Source organism: Ovis canadensis, chromosome 9, assembly GCF_042477335.2.
Source record: "Ovis canadensis isolate MfBH-ARS-UI-01 breed Bighorn chromosome 9, ARS-UI_OviCan_v2, whole genome shotgun sequence".
Classification (NCBI taxonomy): Eukaryota; Metazoa; Chordata; class Mammalia; order Artiodactyla; family Bovidae; genus Ovis; species Ovis canadensis.
The window spans coordinates 99,171,439-99,189,874 of record NC_091253.1 but is presented as its reverse complement, the minus strand read 5'-3'; the positions used below and the strand labels follow the sequence as shown (position 1 = coordinate 99,189,874).

The 18,436-nt window shown below is 42.5% G+C and overlaps 2 protein-coding genes across 15 annotated transcripts in view; one reads left to right on the top strand and one right to left on the bottom strand.

The window, feature by feature from the left end:
• The window catches only part of WWP1 (WW domain containing E3 ubiquitin protein ligase 1), a 147,714-nt gene extending 135,981 nt beyond the window's left edge, over positions 1-11,733 (top strand). For 6 of the 9 annotated variants that reach the window (XR_011259081.1, XR_011259079.1, XM_069600672.1 and 3 more), the window contains 3 exons: positions 2,021-2,117; positions 2,547-2,619; positions 10,837-11,733. Coding sequence is in view for 6 of the 9 variants with exons in the window: in XM_069600672.1 (XP_069456773.1) it covers positions 2,021-2,117; positions 2,547-2,619; positions 10,837-10,936 (270 nt within the window). In the remaining 3 variants the exon portion in view is untranslated. The remainder of the gene's footprint in view (positions 1-2,020; positions 2,118-2,546; positions 2,620-10,836) is intronic. The other 3 variants (XR_011259080.1, XM_069600674.1, XM_069600673.1) reach the window with 1 other exon arrangement.
• Positions 11,734-16,700: 4,967 nt separating this feature from the next.
• RMDN1 (regulator of microtubule dynamics 1) overlaps positions 16,701-18,436 on the bottom strand; it is a 30,866-nt gene continuing 29,130 nt past the window's right edge. For all 6 annotated transcript variants that reach the window (XM_069600678.1, XM_069600679.1, XM_069600682.1 and 3 more), the window contains 2 exons: positions 17,389-17,522; positions 16,701-16,825 (listed from right to left, as the gene is read on the bottom strand). In XM_069600678.1, the coding sequence (XP_069456779.1) occupies positions 16,775-16,825; positions 17,389-17,522 (185 nt within the window). In that variant the 3' untranslated portion in view covers positions 16,701-16,774. The remainder of the gene's footprint in view (positions 16,826-17,388; positions 17,523-18,436) is intronic.

The following is an 18,436-nucleotide window of genomic DNA, read 5'->3' as shown; positions in this document are numbered from 1 at the left end:
GATGTTGGTAAATTAACACAGACAATACGAACAGCCACACAAACAGAAAGAGACAGGAGAAATACACCTCCGCGAGTCCGGAGGTAAAACCGAACAACGACGGCCTCCGGCCGTTCAGCGGGAGCAACCCGCTATCGTCTGCAGAGAACAGGGGCACTCCATCCCCCCATGCCGGGGTCGGGGATGTCTCCCAACGACCCCCACCGGTGACTCTCCGGCGCGTCCGCCTGAGTCATATACCGGTCTCAGATACCAGGCCCTACCAGGAGTGAAAAGAAAGAGAAAAAAGCTTACCGGCTGCAGATGACTCTCCGGATCGGTCTTCCCGTGGAGCCGGTGGGAGATCCCAGACGAGCCCCCAAATATATGCCCAAGTCGCGAAATCTCCCAATGACCACCAGGGAGCCGATATCCGATGCAAAAGCAAGAAAGTTTTTATTACCAAGCCCAAGCTGGGGCTCCCACCAATACCGACGCAGCAGCTATAGGGAGGAGCCCTGAGCTCTGGGTTACATTGCTTATATAGGGTATTATTGGGGGGGGGGGAATTCAAAAACCAGGAGTCTCTGGGTCTGATTGGTCACCTTCTGGTAAAGGGTTAGGTGTTGAGTTCTGATTGGTTCTCCTTTCCCGGGCTTGATTCGAATTTCCTGGGCTGGCCAAGGGTTCTGATTGGTTTGCAGGTGGTGGGTGAGGTCAGGGGATTTCCAAAGGCTGTTTTCCCAGAACCTTACAAAATGGAGTAGCTTTGATTCTTCAGCAAAGACTGAGACAAGACTAAGCAACTTCACTCACTCAAATGGGGTTTGTTCTGGGGAAGGTGGTGAGATTTATGCCAGCCCTGTTCACCTCCATTTCTGTCTTGATGAAACATGTTGCCTCAGCGCAATTCTGTGCAGAAACATTATTTTTCGTATTTAGCACAACATTTTGTCTTATTATAAGCTAAAGTTTAGTCTCTTGTTTTTAAGATACATTTCTACTGTCACACTGTCCCCTAAGTTCCTTGCCTTCTGTTGTAAGACACTCAGAGCAGTTCAGATCAGGATTTCACACTACCTGTCTGTGTCTACTTTGAAAAGAAATAGTCCATGAAGAGATATATGTTTAGAAGAATGCATACTTTGGGTTCAAGTATGAAGAACACAGTTGGGAAAGTGGTGTTTAGTGAAAGAAAATAGCAGAAACTGCTGAGAGTGGCAGTTGAGAAGGATTTGTTCACCGTCAGTAGCTTGCAGGGTAGTCAGCTCAGGTCAGGATAACAGAGCTTTAGAGCTCAGTCAGACCTCAGTTCAAATGTTAGTTCCGCCACTTGGTAGCAGGTTGAGAAGGACAAATTCTTTCACCTCTCCAGGCCTCCGTTTTCTTTTTTTCTGATTACTTGTTTATTTTTGACTGTGCTGGGTCTCTGTGGCTGCACACGGGCCCTTCTCCAGTTGCGGCGAGCAGGGGCTCCCCTCTGGCTGTGGTGCACAGGCTTCCAGTCGCGATGCCCTCTCTGTCGCGGGGCACAGGCTCCCAGTCGGTCGCGGGGCACAGGCTGCCAGTCGCGATGCCCTCTCTGTCGCGGAGCACAGGCTCTGGTGCGCAGGGGTTCTGCAGTCGTGGCCTGTGGGCCCAGAGGTGTGGCTCCTGGTCTCTAGAGCACAGGCTCAACAGCTGTGGCCCCCAGGCTTAGCTGCTCCGTGGTGTGTGGGATCTTCCGGATCAGGGATAGAACCCGTGTCTCCTGCGTCAGCAGATGGGCTCTTTGCCACTGAGCCACCAGGGAAGCCTGGCCACTGTCTTCTTACATGTATCATGGGGATGCTAATGATAGTAGCTGTCTCACAATATTGTCGTTAGGGCCAAATACACAAAAAGCATATGGTGCATCCTCTGTTTTCATTTTCCTCCTAAAAATAGGAAATTGGGCTTTGAAATCAGTACAAGAGTTGTAAGTTAATTTAAAATTAGAAATGGAATTTTAGTACAAATAATTTTCACCAGGTCGTAAAGTAAACTTGATTTTGTTACACAGTTTGTGAAGGAGACAGACAATGAAGTGAGAATGCGACTACTGCAGTTTGTCACTGGGACCTGCCGTTTGCCTCTGGGAGGATTCGCTGAGCTCATGGGTAAATGCAGTTTTCTCTGTAAATAATTTTGTGATGATGCGTTTAGACACACAGCAGACTTAAGCCTAAGGATTATTCTTCTGTGCTTTATGTAGGGCATCTACTGAAAGAAAGACAAATTAATGCTTAATATCAAGTACATTTGTAAGATAGGTATGAAAGTCTGCTCTCAGAGGCTTTGTGAAGGGAGTACAATTCTGTAGACACTGATCTTTCCACTTTGTGATTCCTGTTGCTGGATCTCTGCAGCATTAAGAAGCTTCTCTGGGCAGAAGCCACTTACATTGTAGTTAATTCTGTATCATTCATGTTGATTCTGTGACGTGTTCCTGTTTGACAAGTTGTCAAAACTAGTTTTGACAAGTTTTTAAGTCAAAACTTAAAAAGTTTAAAGGACCAAATGAATTTTGTCATATTTTCCTGATTTAGGAAGTAATGGGCCTCAAAAATTTTGCATTGAAAAAGTTGGCAAAGATACCTGGCTACCAAGAAGCCACACATGGTAAGTTCAAAAATCTGAAATAGTACAGTGACTGAGTGTAATTGTTGATTCATTAAAGTAGTCAGAATTTCAGTTTTTACTGATTAATATAGCACTCTATAACTAAACACTTTAGAGTGACTGGTTAATATAAATACTCGAGAAATGTATCAGTTGATTCAAAAAAAATTTGAAGTACCACTAGGTGTAAAATAAGATTGAAGTGCTTCCTGCCTTTTATGGAGTTTGTGCTCCACTGGGGATGGGCACAAAAGACAAACAGGTCATCACCTCTTTACAAATGCTAGGAGTCCTTTAAACCAGGAGACCAGCTGGAGAGGAATCCCCACCAGATCGGGTGGTCAGGGAAGTTTCTTGAAAACAGTGATGTTTAAGTTGAGTTTGATGAATAGCATGCTGTGGGAAGAAATGGGGAGTGTATGCTTTGTATAGTCATTTTTTACGGAAATAAAAAATGACTTGGTATGAATGGAACTTAATGATTCTGAGGAGGAAGATAAAAGAATTTGGAAATGTGGGCAGGGGCTACATTATGTAGAGGTTAATAGACTGTGATGAGCAATTAGATTCTAAATACAATTAGAAGCCATTGAGGAGTCTTACATAGGAAGAGATCTAAGACAAACGACTCTGGTAGCACGGGGAGGGCGGGAACTGGGTGAGTGAGAGGAGGGAGGTCAGAGCTGTTAGTCATCCAGCCAGAAGATGGAGATGGCCCAAAGGAATGTGTGGCTTTCCGGAGGTCAAAGCCAGTTTTCACACTGTCCCCTTTTGCCTTTTTATTGTTCTGACATTTGCACTGTGGTACCAAAGTAACGGTGGGTCAACAGCTGTTGCCTTAGCACAAGTCAAGGCAGTGACACCAAACTGCTGTCTCTGCATTTTTCAACACCACACATTTGAAGTTTAAAAAAGAAAAAAGAAAAGGCCAGGCTTATTGAAAGTTGTTGATTATGAAGTAGTAAAAACTATTAACTTTATTAAATCTTGACACTTGAACTGTGTGTGGTTTTTTTTTAATATTCTGTATGACAAAATAAATGGCAGGTCTGCATAAAACACTGGGTTTTGTCTTGCGAAGAAGCTCTTAGACAGTTGTCGAGTTGAAAGCTGAAGAGCTTGCTTTTTTTGTGAAATGCTCTGTTTACTTGAAAACATAACAGACTGTTTCATTCAGACTTTTTTCTTGAAAATTAAGTAAAAGCTCATCATTTTAAGGAAAACAACTAACAGCATTTGTTGGTGATGATAACATTGAGGTTTCGTACAAAAATCAGAATTTTGGAAAACTTGTATATTCAGCTTCGAAGCTTCCCAAGACTATTTGAAAATTCGTTATAACTGGATGAACCTATATTTCCAAATAACTGATACATGATGTTATAAACTCATGCATGAGAAAAACATCCAAAGTGCAAAATAAACTAATAGATTTCATATAACAGAATACAAAGGGTTCTGTGATGTGATTTCAAAACCCATATTATGCATAACCTTGTCAAACTTAGTATATTATCAAAGAATAATATCCACAATTATCTGGGAAAAAATTACCTCGAGTACATCTCTGTTTTCTAATTGCATATCTGTATGGGAACAGTTTTCATAGAATCTAAAACAATGCAGTTTCATAGTATAAACACATAGGTATTAGAATCCAGATGTCTTCTATTAAACCAGACATTAAAATGATTTGCAAAAATATGAAACAGGGTCACTTTTTTCACTACTTTTTTGAAAACAGTCACTTTTTTCATAAAAATAACTTGCTTTCATTCTCACAGTAAATTATTTATAAAATTTATGGTAAATATCAATAGCTATAATTCACATAAACAAAAAGCTCTTTGGATTCCTCAATATTTTTAGATGTGAGAAAGGATCCTATTCACCAAAAACTGTAAGGAACACCAGGTTAGATTAAATTGGTGAGTCCAATGCAGGAGAGATTGTTGAGGCAGGGGACAGAGAGTTCATAACAAAAGGAGATGGAAAGAATTGGGATTCTGAGTGTGAGTTAAGGAATTCACTTTTGATGAAAATGAGAACATTTCCTTTGTTGTAACAGAAGACGAAAAAAAGTTGAGTTAAACTACAGATAGATTTTAGATTTTGTGAAGGAAAAAAGAGTTGATCACCTGTTGATTTTTTTTTCCTCCAAGTATTTATAAGGTGAAGCCACTGGCTAACAGTGAAGAAGGGAAAGACTTGGAAGGAGAAAGAAAGGGAGAGTTGTCAGGGGCGAGACAAGTGTTTCTAGAGAAACATAGCTGAGAATGCTGGGCAGTGTTGGATTGCCCACTCGGTTCTAGTAGTTCACGTGAAGTCGTCAGATATCCCCTGCAGTAATTTTCAACTGATAAGGTACAAGGAATGAAAAAGTAGAAGGTGGAATTCATTCAGAGTTTGAGTAAATTCAAAAAGGAGAGATAAGATTTTAAAGTATTTGCATGGTAGTGATTATAAGGATGGACCATGACCTCTATAAATTATTAGGTTGGTGCAAAAGTAATTGCAGTTTTAGACCATGAATTTTAAATCATTGTAACTAGGCTCAAACACATCTTTATTAATCAAAATAGGAACCATTACAGTCAATACACTTTTGCCAGTGAGAAACAAGTGTTTGTTCCTATAACGTAAAAATCCATACTTTGGGATTAGACGAACTCTTGAGGAAAGCATTTTCTGCCTCCTGCTGGTTGTGGAAGCATTTTCCCTGCAGAATGTTGTCGAGATGCTTGAAGAAGTGGCAGTCACTTGGCGAGAGGATGAGGCAGAGCTTGGTAGCCCAATTCGTTCAGCTTTTGAAGTGCTGGCTGTGCAGCGTGTGGTCGGGTGTTGTGGAGAATTGGGCTCTTCCAGTTGACCAGTGCTGCGTGCAGATGTTGCAGTTTTCAGTGCTTCTCATCAGTTTGCTGAACATACCTCTCAGATGTAATGGTTTCACCGCGATTCAGAAAGTTGTAATGGATCAGACGGGCAGCAGACCACCAAACAGTGACCGTGACCTTTTTTTTTTGTATTTGACCATGACTCTTTTTTGGTGTAAGTTTGGCTTTGAGAAGTGCTTTGGAGCTTCTTCTCAGTCCAGTCACCGAGCTGGTCGTTGCTGGTTGTCATATAAATCCACCTTTCATCACATGTTGCAATCCAGTCGAGAAATGGTGTGTTGCCTAGAATAAGAGAAGATGGCATTTCAGAACAACAGTTTTTTTTCATTTTCAGTCAGCTCGTAAGGTACCCACTTACAGAGCCTTTTCACCTTTCCACTTCGCTTCAAATGCGGAATGACCATGGAATAGTCAACGCTGAGTTCTTCAGTCACAACTGCAGTGGTAAGAGGATCAGCTTCGATGATCTTCTCAGTTGGTCATTGTAACTTCTGATGGCCAGCCACTACGGTCCTCATCTTCAAGGCTCTCATCTCCTTTGCAAAGTTTCTTGAAACACCACTGCACTGGACGTGCATTAGCAGTTCCTGGGCCAGATGGGCAGTTAATGTAGCGAGTTGTCTCTGCTGCTTTACGCCTCATTTTGAAATCAAATAAGACAATCACACAAATTTGCTTCTCATCTAACATCCTTTCCATAGTCTAAAGTAAATATAAAATAAACAACGTGGCCACAGGACTGGAAACAGTCAGTTTTCATTCCAATCCCAAAGAAAGGCAATGCCAAAGAATGCTCAGACTACCGCACAATTGCACTAATCTCACATGCTAGTAAAGTAATGCTTAAAATTCTCCAAGCCAGTCTTCAGCAATACGTGAACTGTGAACTTCCAGATGTTCAAGCTGGTTTTAGAAAAGGCAGAAGAACCAGAGATCAAATTGCCAACATCCGCTGGATTGTTGAAAAAGCAAGAGAGTTCCAGAAAAACATTTATTTCTGCTTTATTGACTATGCCAAAGCCTTTGACTGTGTGGATCACAGTAAACTATGGAAACTTCTGAAAGAGATGGGCATACCAGACCACCTGACCTGCCTCTTGAGAAGCCTGTATGCAGGTCAGGAAGCAACAGTTAGAACTGGACATGGAACAACAGACTGGTTCCAAATAGGAAAAGGAGTACATCAAGGCTGTATATTATCACCCTGCTTATTTAACTTATATGCAGAGTATATCGTGAGAAACGCTGGACTGGAAGAAACACAAGCTGGAATCAAGATTGCCAGGAGAAATATCAATCACCTCAGATATGCAGATGACACAACCCTTATGGCAGAAAGTGAAGAACTGAAGAGCTTCTTGGTGAAAGTGAAAGAGGAGAGTGAAAAAGCTGGCTTAAAGCTCAACATTCAGAAAACTAAGATCATGGCATCTTATCCCATCACTTCTTGGGAAATAGATGGGGAAACAGTGTCAGACTTTATTTTTTGGGGCTCCAAAATCACTGTAGATGGTGACTGCAGCCATGAAATTAAAAGACGCTTACTACTTGGAAGGAAAGTTATGAACAACCTAGATAGCGTATTCAAAAGCAGAGACATTACTTCGCCAACAAAGGTCCATCTAGTCAAGGCTATGGTTTTTCCAGTGGTCATGTATGGATGTGAGTTGGACCATAAAGAAAGCTGAGCACCAAAGAATTGATGCTTTTGAACTGTGGTATTAGAGAAGATTCTTTAGAGTCCCATGGACTGCAGAGGTCCAACCAGTCCATCCTAAAGGAAATCAGTCCTGGGTGTTCGTTGGAAGGACTGATGTTGAAGCTGGAAACTCCAATACTTCGGCCACCTGACACGAAGAGCTGACTCATTGGAAAAGACCTGATGCTGAGAAAGATTGAGGGCAGGAGGAGAAGGGGACGATAGAGGATGAGATGGCTGGATGGCATCACTGACTCGATGGACATGGGTTTGGGTTGACTCAGGGAGTTGGTGACGGACAGGGAGGCCTGGCATGCTGCAGTTCATGGAGTCACAAGGAGTCGGACACGACTGATCAGCTGAACTGAACTGAATCATTAGCAAAAGAACATAAAGTGAGAAATGTGCGTTGAAGTGGTGTATAACGTAACCACATTTATTGAGAATGTATTCCGGTATCAGATGGCAATTTCAGCAGTGCTGAAACCGCAGTTACCTTTGCACCAACCTAATACTGATAATGATGGGCTGTTGCTTAAGAAGTGAAGATTGGAAGAGTCTGTGGACAAGGTAGGATGGTGAGAAAGTATTGGGTTAATAGGTTGGCATTTTGATTGAAGTAAGTTGGGGAAAACCGATAATCAGTGTTTTAGTGAATAATTCCCTTTGCTGCTGGTGACCAAGTTCAAGGTATGATACTAAAGTAGGGGAACAGATCCCTGAAGAACGGCCAAGACCTGGGAGGCTGTAGTGTTGCCTGTCACCTGAGTGAACGAGAGGACTGTGAAGCAGGGGCCAGAGGTATCAGTGAGCGGAGGAACATGGTCAGGAAGGAGGTGATGGCAAGAGTGCGAAAGCAAGGCTTCGTAGCCAGGTCATTTGCCTCAGACGACGGAAGCGTGTTGGCTGGCTGCAAAGGAAATGGACTGTGTTCAGGCTAGCTGAGTTTCAGTTAAGGCAAGAGAGGAGCTGTTTAGACTGTCTCCAGGGGATCTTCCCGACTCTTTGTCTCAGGGATCAAACCTAGCTCTCCCGCATTTGCAGGCAGATTCTTTACCATCTGAGCCACCAGGAAAGCCCGTTAAGACTATAGAAGCCTGCAAATCATGGAATAGAAGTTCAAAAGAATGGACCGGCACGCTGTGAGATGGAGGGCACAGGTGGAGATACTGTTCAGATCAGGAGAGATAGAGCAGGTCAGGACTGGGGTGAGGATTTAGGTGAAAAGATGATGCAGAGAGACTTGCGTGTCCGGCAGTGACTGAGGGGCGCGCTGCTGTGCCTGCCGTCTGTGGGGAGGCGGTTCTGATGGCCCTCAGGTGGGGTCCCTCTGCTGCGGTCCCCAGGGCTTTGCTTAGAGAGGTGGCTGCTCTCTGGATGCGGGGACAGCAGGCGACGTACGTGTGAAGCGAGCTAACGGGGCACTTCTCTCCCCTCCCCTGTTTACATATAAGAAAATAGAAGTAGCGAACATTACCTATTCCACACCTAGTTTAGTTTAAAAAGCTAAACTAAAACAGTATTCTGATATTCACATAGTAGGTACTCAGCAAAAGATGAGTATTTTTAGTGTTTTTGTCTTTTTGTAAAGCAGCACAGAACAGAATAGCTCATGTCTTAGAGCCATGTATTTGAATGCTTTAAAGATACCCATTTTCTTACATGGCTCAACTCAACATGTACTAAATGTCTCCTGTACGCAAAATGGATCTGTGTCAGGAGAATAAAGGGGACTCTGCCCTTGTGAACTTTAGAATCTAATGGAAGAAACCAGTCAGTGATAATACAGAGAAAATCCTATATAGAAATAAAAAGACCTTATGGAGAGGGAAATTATGAAGTCTGTGTAACATGTTCAAGGAGAATTCTTGGAGGAAGTTTTGTAGCTTTTGGACTGATTCTCAATAGTAATTTCATAGGCAGAAAGGGTATTCCGGAACATCGGAGAGCCGTAAATAAGAGCACAGCCGTAGAACAGACGAGCGTGTGGTCTGCCTGGAGAACACGGATAAGCGGTGGGGCCGCACCAAGCGGCCCAGGCCTCCCCTCCCACTCCCCCTCTACAGGAGTTAGCAGCAGCAAAGGGGCTTTACAGACTTGCCTGTCTTTTTAATAAAGGACCCCTGAAAGTGATGGAAGGCTAGATTAGGTTGTGAAAAAGTGAAAAAAAAAAACAAACCTGTACACAGATCAGTAGGCAGGAGGTTCTGATGGTGCAGATAGCAGAGGCGGAGGAGGCAGATGCGGGTGGATATGGCAGCAACAGAGATGATCGGGGGAAACGGTGGGGCGACCTGGTGAACAGGACGGTCGACACAGGCAGGGGATCGGTTGTCTTAGTGTGGACTCCTGTTGGGAAGTCTCCCCTGGCCTCAGTCCACTGTCAGACTGCAGCTCAGGCATAGGCAGAGGCGGCGGGAGGGGCCGGCGGGAAGAGAACCGTTCCCTTGCTTGGTACTGTGAACAGCTTTTCAGAGAGAGACGTGTCTGAGAAGAACACAGTTTTAATTGGCTGCCTTGTTTCAAAAAGCTCTCTCCTGATGTAGTTTCCTGACGAGGGCAGATGACTGGTAGGAGTAGTAGAAGGGAACTGGACCATCTCTAGAAGCCTTCCACATGAGACAATAACAGAGCGGCTGACTTCTCAGAGCTATCTCACTAGACCCTAATAGAGTGGGGACTGAAATCCGAAACTCCTGAATCCTGACCCAGATACTCAGTGATGTATCTGAAAAAAATGTAATGTTAGCCTACAGCTTTGTAAATTGTAAGACAATACACTGACGATTTAAGCACTTTCCATGTTTTTTGTATTTCATCAGTTAATCCCAGCAGGGAATTCTCTTTGAGTCTGGCAGGACTGCAAGCATATTGTTTTAGAGAAAGTTCTACGTATGACAAGTGAAAGTGAAGGTCGCTCACTTGTGTCCAACTCTTTGCGGCCCCATGGATACAGTCCTTGGAATTCTCCAGGCCAGAATACTGGAGTGGGTGGCCTTTCCCTTCTCCAGGGGATCTTCCCGACCCAGGAATAGAACTGGGGTCTCCTGCATTACAGGCGGATTCTTTACCAACTGAGCTACCAGGGAAGACATTTGAAAAGACAAAAGTATATATTTGGTGATAGACAGTCTCCACCCTAGAATGTAAGTTCAGTGAGAACATGGACCTTAGTTTTTCATCTCTGTATCACTAGCTCCTGGGAGAAATATCTGATATAGAAAAGATTCTCAGTAAGTAACTGATGAGTGAGTGAATTCACAGGTGAATCAGTGAAAGAAATGGACTCTCTTAACCCAGAAGTTAGGGGGACTCTGGAAACAATGTAACATGATACTATAGAGAAGAGGAAGAATATTCCAGCGGTTACTTTCTCTGGGAAACATTAAAATATTTTTATGAATAGGTCTTAAAATTGAGTCAATTGCTATAAGAAAATTTGTATATTTAATATTATGTTCAGTATTAATATAGTAAGCAGTAAATTGTCTGTTAAATACTTCCAACAAAATTTCTACATTCTTCCTGTTCAGTTTTTCAAATGTATTTTTAAAATATATTGTATTAGAAGTATTTTCAGAGCTTATTTTATTGAAAACACATTTTGTTTTTGTTTTTGTTCAGTTTTAATCGCTTGGATCTACCACCATATAAGAATTACGAACAACTGAAGGAAAAACTTCTTTTTGCAATAGAAGAAACAGAGGGATTTGGACAAGAATGAATGTGGCTTCTTGTCTTGGAGGAGCTCTTGCATTTAAATACCCCAGCCAAGAAAAGTTGCACAGATAGTGTATATAAGCTGTTCATTCTGTACAGTGAATTTTCTGAATCTCTCAAAAGTATAAATGTTTTCCGTTCTTCCACAGAAATATGCAAAACAGCTCATCCTTTTCTACTTTATTTATTGTTCCCTTGAAATGACTGACCAGGAAAAAAAAAATCATCCTTAAATTTTGAAGCAAGCGAGAGACTTTATTAAAAATAAGTATATATCTATATAAGCATATATGATCATGGCTCTAGTTTTATAGAGCTTAGGGTGTATTAAACGTGACAGCCACTCATCCGAAAATAGTCTGGATTTGCTTTACCTTGTTTCTGTTATCCAGGGGAAGAAGTTCAAATTGCTCCGTGGTTTTTTCCCTGATGTAACATCTCTTAAGGGTGTTTAGCAGCATGGCTGTTCAGGAAGGTATTAAGGGCTTAGGCCAAAATCTTACTTTGAATATGTTAAAAAAAAGTGCTGCTGGCTTTTCTTAAGATGGGTGCTTGAACCTGTCAGTTTATTTTAAATAAATATAGTAGTTGAAAATTTTCCCTCTTTGCTACATCCCTAATACAGTCAGTCAAGGTCATTAATGAAACCGTAACTTATGAGTAAATCATATACTAGATCTACTACCATTTAGTTTATTCTGGAAATTGGGGAGAATTCACTGAGCAGCATAGAGGTTTGTTTACATGTTACTTTGGGATGCTAGGTATTTGTGGAATTAAAAAGAATCAGGCACTAATGTACTTTAGTTTTAATATCTATGATGTTCTTTCAATACAGAATAAATTGATATAATTTGATACTTAGGAACATATAAATAGGTAATGTGAACTTTTCTGCTTTTGTGTTCGAAATTTTGGTTTTATAAAATCAGATGGATTGAAGACTTACATAAGCATCTAAATATTCAAATAAGTCTAATGATTTCCTATTACAGTTTGAGTATCTTCATTCATTCATATCTTAAATTCATGAAAGTTCTATGTATCTGAATAAGCATTTAAAAAATATTTTGGTCTTCCCCCCTTTTTATATAAATTATTATTTTTGTCCTAGGTAAATACTTTGTTTTTCATTATCAAAGACATTTACTGGTCTACAAAAATGTGTAACAGTCTGATACGAATGATATTAATGCTGCTTTAGCAAGTGGGGCTTCCTTATTAATATAAAAATTTAAATGTCCACTTGTATCATTATTTCAGTATACACTATAAATTTCATTAACTTAAAATTTTTTTAACCATGGGAACTGACATCTTAGAATGTTACCAGTAACATTTCACTAAGTACATACAGATAATACTAGAATACAATTGCTTTGCCAAAACTTTTCCTACATATTTAGATTGTTTTACATTTTTATTCAGAATTCATAGTAAAGATGAAATAAAAGTCAGTGATCCACTTGGTTGAATACTTTTCCCAAATCCTCATTCCTGACTTTCTAGTTATTCTTATGCCTAAAGAATGAAAAACAAGAGAACGAGTGTATAGGACGGCTTAGGCATGAGAGGGTGCCCAGTCTTGGAAAGGGCCACTTGACTTAGCCGAGGGCAGTGCCGCTGAGGAGCTTTGCTGAGACAGCGGTGGCTGTCGCCCAGCGTGTGGGAATGGCCGTGCAGGTCTCACGAAGCTCTCAGGGTGCCCGTGCCTGCCTCCTCACTCCAGGTCCACAGGGGGCTTCAGAGAGGAAACCAGCATCCTGGAGAGCTCGTCAGGCGCTTCTGTCTGTCGTGTTATTCCTAGAAATCCAGGCCTGTAGGCAGGATATCCCGGCTTGTCTTGCACTCTGGCCGTGAGAGGAACCTGAGACCTGTGTCCTCCCCTCCCTTGGCAGTGCCTGTCCTGGGCTGGGCCGAGCAGAGAGAAGTCGAGTGCAAGGCCCCCGGTGCCCAACCACAACCCCGCAGTGAGTGCAGAGGTGGTCCCAGCGCCCTTCACCCCCAGCCCCGCGCGTCAGTGCATGGGTCCACCCATCAGAGCAGCTGCCTGCCTGCCAGGGAGAGAGGCCACCAGTGCGGTTTGTGTGTTCAGTGCTTGCAGGGCAAAAGGGCTAACCAGCACTTCCGCCCTTGGGCCTCAGGTCAGACGCCTAGCTTTTTCACTTTTCAAAACTAGGTAGGTTGGTGCACCAGCAGTGCTGTCAGGCAATACCTTTTCTGTTCATAAAAAGGACCCCTGACTGTTATGTCCAGACTGGGAAGACTCCAGATACTTGACAGGAAACCACAGCTGCAGACTTCCCGGGATGGGAAAACTCTTAAGGGCCTGTCCCTTTGGGATTCCCGAGCTGTGACCCGGGGCGATGGTCGTTGCGGAGCTGCATGGATGCGCTGCTCCGGACACTGCTGGAAGGTCATCCGAATGTCGGGAAGCCTGACACCGACCACCTGGGCCAGCTTGGGTTTTGTCCATCTGAGTGAACTGGTGCCGGATGAAGCCTGTCACCACGGGCTTTTTGAGTCTGAATATTTGGTTGAACCTCCAATGGGCATTACAGAATCAACCAGAAATATTATCTGGCTGAAGTAGGTAACAAAAAAAATTTTTAAAGGCAGGGGGAACCCAAACCAATAACAAAGAGTAATAGTCCAAAAGTGGCACCTTCTGTGCTCACTTCCGCAGCACATACACTGTAGTTGGAACAGCAGTGGCATCTCCTAAATTCCAAATTTTCTCTCCCCAGTCTTTGACCAAGGACAATCAGATGTTAATGGCATTTTTAAATATTTACTGATACTCCTGTAAATACATGTTTAATCCTCAAAATTCCATTAAGTTCTCAGGGTGTTTTGTTTTTTCCTTGATGTAATTATGTTTATTTTAAAAAGTGAGTCTGAGAAAAATCATTTTTACAAAATCTATAACTAGTCCACTCAGGAAAATTTCTGGCAGCAAGAGTAGGATGACAGCCACCTTCCAAGTCAGATGTCTGCTGTCATCCTTAAAGTAACAGGTGCACAAGAAGGGGCAGTTGTGATTCCCCCGTAGCCCATGTCTGTGGTATGCTTAGAAGACAGAATACGGCAAACTTCTGCTGACATGTACATGGGGAAATAGGCATCTCAAACTAGCAGTCTGCTCTGGAACACAAGAGCCGAGTCAAGTGGGCACTGCCCAGGAAGGGGAATAATGGGGCCCCAGGGCTCATTCCCAAAAGCAGCAGTTCTCATCCAGAGTGGAGAAATGCCAGGAAGCAGTGTGAGACCTAGGAGGTCAGACTCCTGGGAAGTCAAAAGAGGCTGAAAACGCACACAATCAGAATCTCAGGAAGATACCACTTCTTGGAGACGGGGGAGCTACTCCTTTGTAAAGGGGGGGAAAGAAACATAGCAGCTCTATAGAAGACCCGGCAACCACACTCCTGGACGTTTATCCCACAGAGATGAAAGGTATGCTGATAAAGGTCATACCTTATGTTCATAGCAGCCAAAGTTGGGAAACCACCCAAATGCCCCAAGGTGGCTAGTCGAAATAAACTGGTACACCCATACAATGAAATAGAGTCAGCAATAAAAAGGAACTGTTGACTAAATTTAGATGGATCTCAAATGAGTTATGCTGAATGAAAAAAGCCAATCTCAGAGGATCACATTCTGTATGTTTCATTTATATAATGTTTTTGAAATGACAAGATTATGGAGAACTACAGAGAATTATTAGCAGTTGTCAGGATTAGGGATGGTGGCAGGGAACGTGTATGACTGTGAGGGACAGCACTAAGGTTTTGTGATGGAACAGTTCTGTGTCTCCACTGTGGCAGTTACAGAAATTTACGTGTGACACAACTGCGCGGATGACACGCGCGCGGGGACTTAGAAGTGGTAACACCTGAACACAGTCTGGGGACTGCAGTCTCCTAGCTTGGATACTGAACTGCAGTGACCTGTCACCATCGAGGCACGCTGAGGGGAGGGTCCGCAGGACCTCTCTGAGTAGGAGTAGTACTTCTTGGCAACTTCTTTTGAATCTACTGCAAAGGAAAAAAATTTTAAATAGCTCTACATAATATCAAAGACAGATCCTCCCCTCCATAAAAGGCTTTATGACTAAAAGAAATCTTATTTTATAAAACTATTTCTGAGGGTGTTACTGAACTAATTACTGAGGGTGTTACTGAACTAATCCAAACTCCTTACCTCCCATCTGATAAAGTGGCATTGCTGGTCATTAAATACATACAAAAAATGTCATACCTCCAAAAAATACATCCAAAGTCACTCTAAAGAGAAAACTGAAAACGAGGGCTAAACAGGAAAAAAAAAAAAAAAAAGTAAAATCCTTAAACACAATATACTAGTCTGAATTATATCTAAATAATAATTGCAGACATTAAAAAAATCCAAATTAGAAATTCAGAACTGGACCAAAACACATGAAGATGTGAAATGCCTACTAACAGGGGAAAACAAAAAACTGAAGAAAAAGAAACATCTCAAAAGTGAAGACAAGCAGTGACTATCAGAGAACGGGATAAATACAAACGTCAAGGAAGATCTCGTACACATAGAAGACGGGATGGCGCTTCTCTAAAGGTGGTCAGTGAGGCCATTCTGGAAGGAGGGACAGTTTGAAAGACAACTGGACTGGCCTTTTTAAAAAGTCAATGCTGTGAGAGAAACAGATGGGTTACTGTTCTAGATTTTAAAAAACTTAAGGTGGAAAACAATGCAATGTATGATCTTTGGATCTTGGTTTCTAGAAGTATAAGACATTTTGGGACATTTAAGGATATTTGAGTACGGCTGGATATTAAAGAATTGTTATTAACTTTCTAGTTGTAATATGAATTTGTGCTTGTTTAGAAGGATGTCTTTATTCTGAGACAATACTGAAATATTTAGGGATGAAATATGTTGTCTATTATTTCAAAAGTTTACAGATACTTGTAAATATATGAATACACATAAGTAAAACACAGCAGAAGATTAGCAACTGTTGAATCAGAGATGGGTATACACAGTCCAGTACTTTTGAGTGTTTGTTTCTGTCTGAAAATACACATGATAACCACAAAGAGTACCTACCCACACTGTATGTTTTCCCTTTGAGAAAACTACCCACACATACACTCAGATGTCTCTAAGTGACATTCAAGACACCACTTCTCACAGAACTTAGGGTCTGCACTGGCGGCACCCCAGGGGTCACTGTCCTGTTTAACACCCTCGTTTCCATTTCTCCTTGAGTTCCACGTTCCTTTCACCCATTAGGGAACAGACTTTGGGCTCGCCTAGTGACAAAATCAATCCACTTTTAAGACTACCTCACGTTTTAAAAAAGAAAACACTCCATTTTCAGCCCTCTCCTGACTGAGCTCTTTCCTTATGCAGGCTGGCTCCAAGACACATCAGTTAACTGCTTTATCCCAAGAACCCCCATCACGCTGAGCTCCTGTCACTGTTGCTTCTCTGCAAGGGCTCAGCTCTTCAGTCCCACTTGAAAATGCACCCCTCCTAAGCCAGCGCTTCCACACCGCAGCGTTCCTTTCTTGATCCCCATCCTGATGTGCTGCAGTCCCCCTTAGCAATCTCACGCCCTGCTGTATCGCTGGGAGCTCGGGGCAGTCATCTCCGCCTCTAAGCCATGGAGACGTCTCTACCACTCTTGTGGGAATCATTTCTTTTGCCTTGTTATTTGTGAAGAAATCTAGAATTTTGTATTTATCTGTTAAATGGTCGCAACGTTAAAAGAACAGCCACAGAACTATAGTTAATGTATTTATTATCTTTAAAATCTGATGAAAAGGCAATGCTCCTTAGATACTTCATTGAAAAATTCTCAGTTCTTGTCACTGAAACCTGTGAGTAACTGGGCAGCTTCTGTCTGTATCTAAAATGGAAGAATGCATATGATAAATAAACAATACAGCACAGAGATCAACTTCTGAAACAAGTTTATAAAGTAGTTTCTAAGAGTTTCAAAAAAGCCAGGCGAGTACACCAAGGATAAAGTTTCTCAGAGAGCTCCGGGATGAGACTTGGCGAGCTCTCACAGCGCACATTCCCCGCCCTCTGGGTTAGAAATCGTTGTCTGGTCTGTTACATACAGACCTGTCAAACAGGAACCACTCTGTATTGTAGTGAGTAATTCATACCTGTTTGTTGATAGTAACAATATTTGCTATGCGTGTGTGTTCAGTCGTGTCCAGCTCTTTGCAACCCCATGGACTGTAGCCCGCCAGGCTCCTCTGTCTGTGGGATTTTCCAGGCAAGAATACTGGAGTGGGTTGCCATTTCCTTCTCCAAAAACATTTGCTATATACATTTGAAATAAGCACTATTGTTTAATCATATGCGTTTAGACAATGACATTTTTAAAGCCGTTCTTGATTCCCCTTTCCTTCACGTGCCTCAGTAGAAACCCGTCTGCCTTGTTCACCGGAGATGCTTTACCTGTTTATCCTCCTCTGTGTGCGCTGGGTAGTCCTTGGCCTTTGTTAGCCAGAAAGCAGCGAGCTTTTTGTTGTGCAGCTTCAAATATGTCTTTCCTAGAAGGAGCAAGTTTTTGCTGTAGAAGTTTGGATCCACTGTATGTAAGAAAAAGAATTTACATTTTATCTCCGATGAAACAGTATTGCTCTTATTTTGAAAGGCTTAAATTTTCTGGTCTAAACGCCGATACAGTAGGGCCCCTCCATTTGAACAAGACCCATTCTGAAAGCGCACACATTCGTACATCTGGTTTGTTCCTAAATCCAACAAAGTTAGCCTAGGTAGCCAACTAACACAATGGGCTATGTAGTACTGTATTGGAATACTTCTCACCCAAATAATACATTAAAGAACTTTACAGTGCAGGACACAGCTGGCATCCAGGGGCTGGCACTAAGCAGGCAGACAGGAAGAGTTACTCTGTGGAGGAGGAGGAGGAGGGGAGACGGCAGAGCTGAAGGGTCGTCAGCACAGGAGACACCAGCCACAGCCCTGCCGCGCTCCCACCTGCTTCTGGACCTTCTGGGCTTGAGTGAAGACCCTGCGCCTACACAGCACTGCCCAGCACACGGAAGCACACAAGCTTGTAGGGGACACGCACGCTGACAGTGTGCACCACACGTGAACTAACAACTGTCTCTTCAGGTTCCCAACTTAAGGGACTTACTGTAATATGCCAGGCTAATGAGGATTCTCTTTTGCTCAACTACTCCTATCAACAAATTTTGAGATAATTGCTATTTTTTGAGTGTCTACTTTGTGCTAGCCATTTATATTACACAGATTTCTTATTTTCACAGCAATTTTATAAAATTGGTACTCCATTTAATAGATGAAACCCTGAGGGGGTCCTGATAGACAGTAAGCCCCCCCTCTTTTGCTCCCTGGATCCTAAGTGCCTAGAGCAGCGCCTCGAACTGTACTCAGTATGCACTTGCTGCCTGAGTAAATGAAGTCATGATGATTGTGTGTGTGTGTGTGTGTGTGTGTGTGTGTGTACACACACATC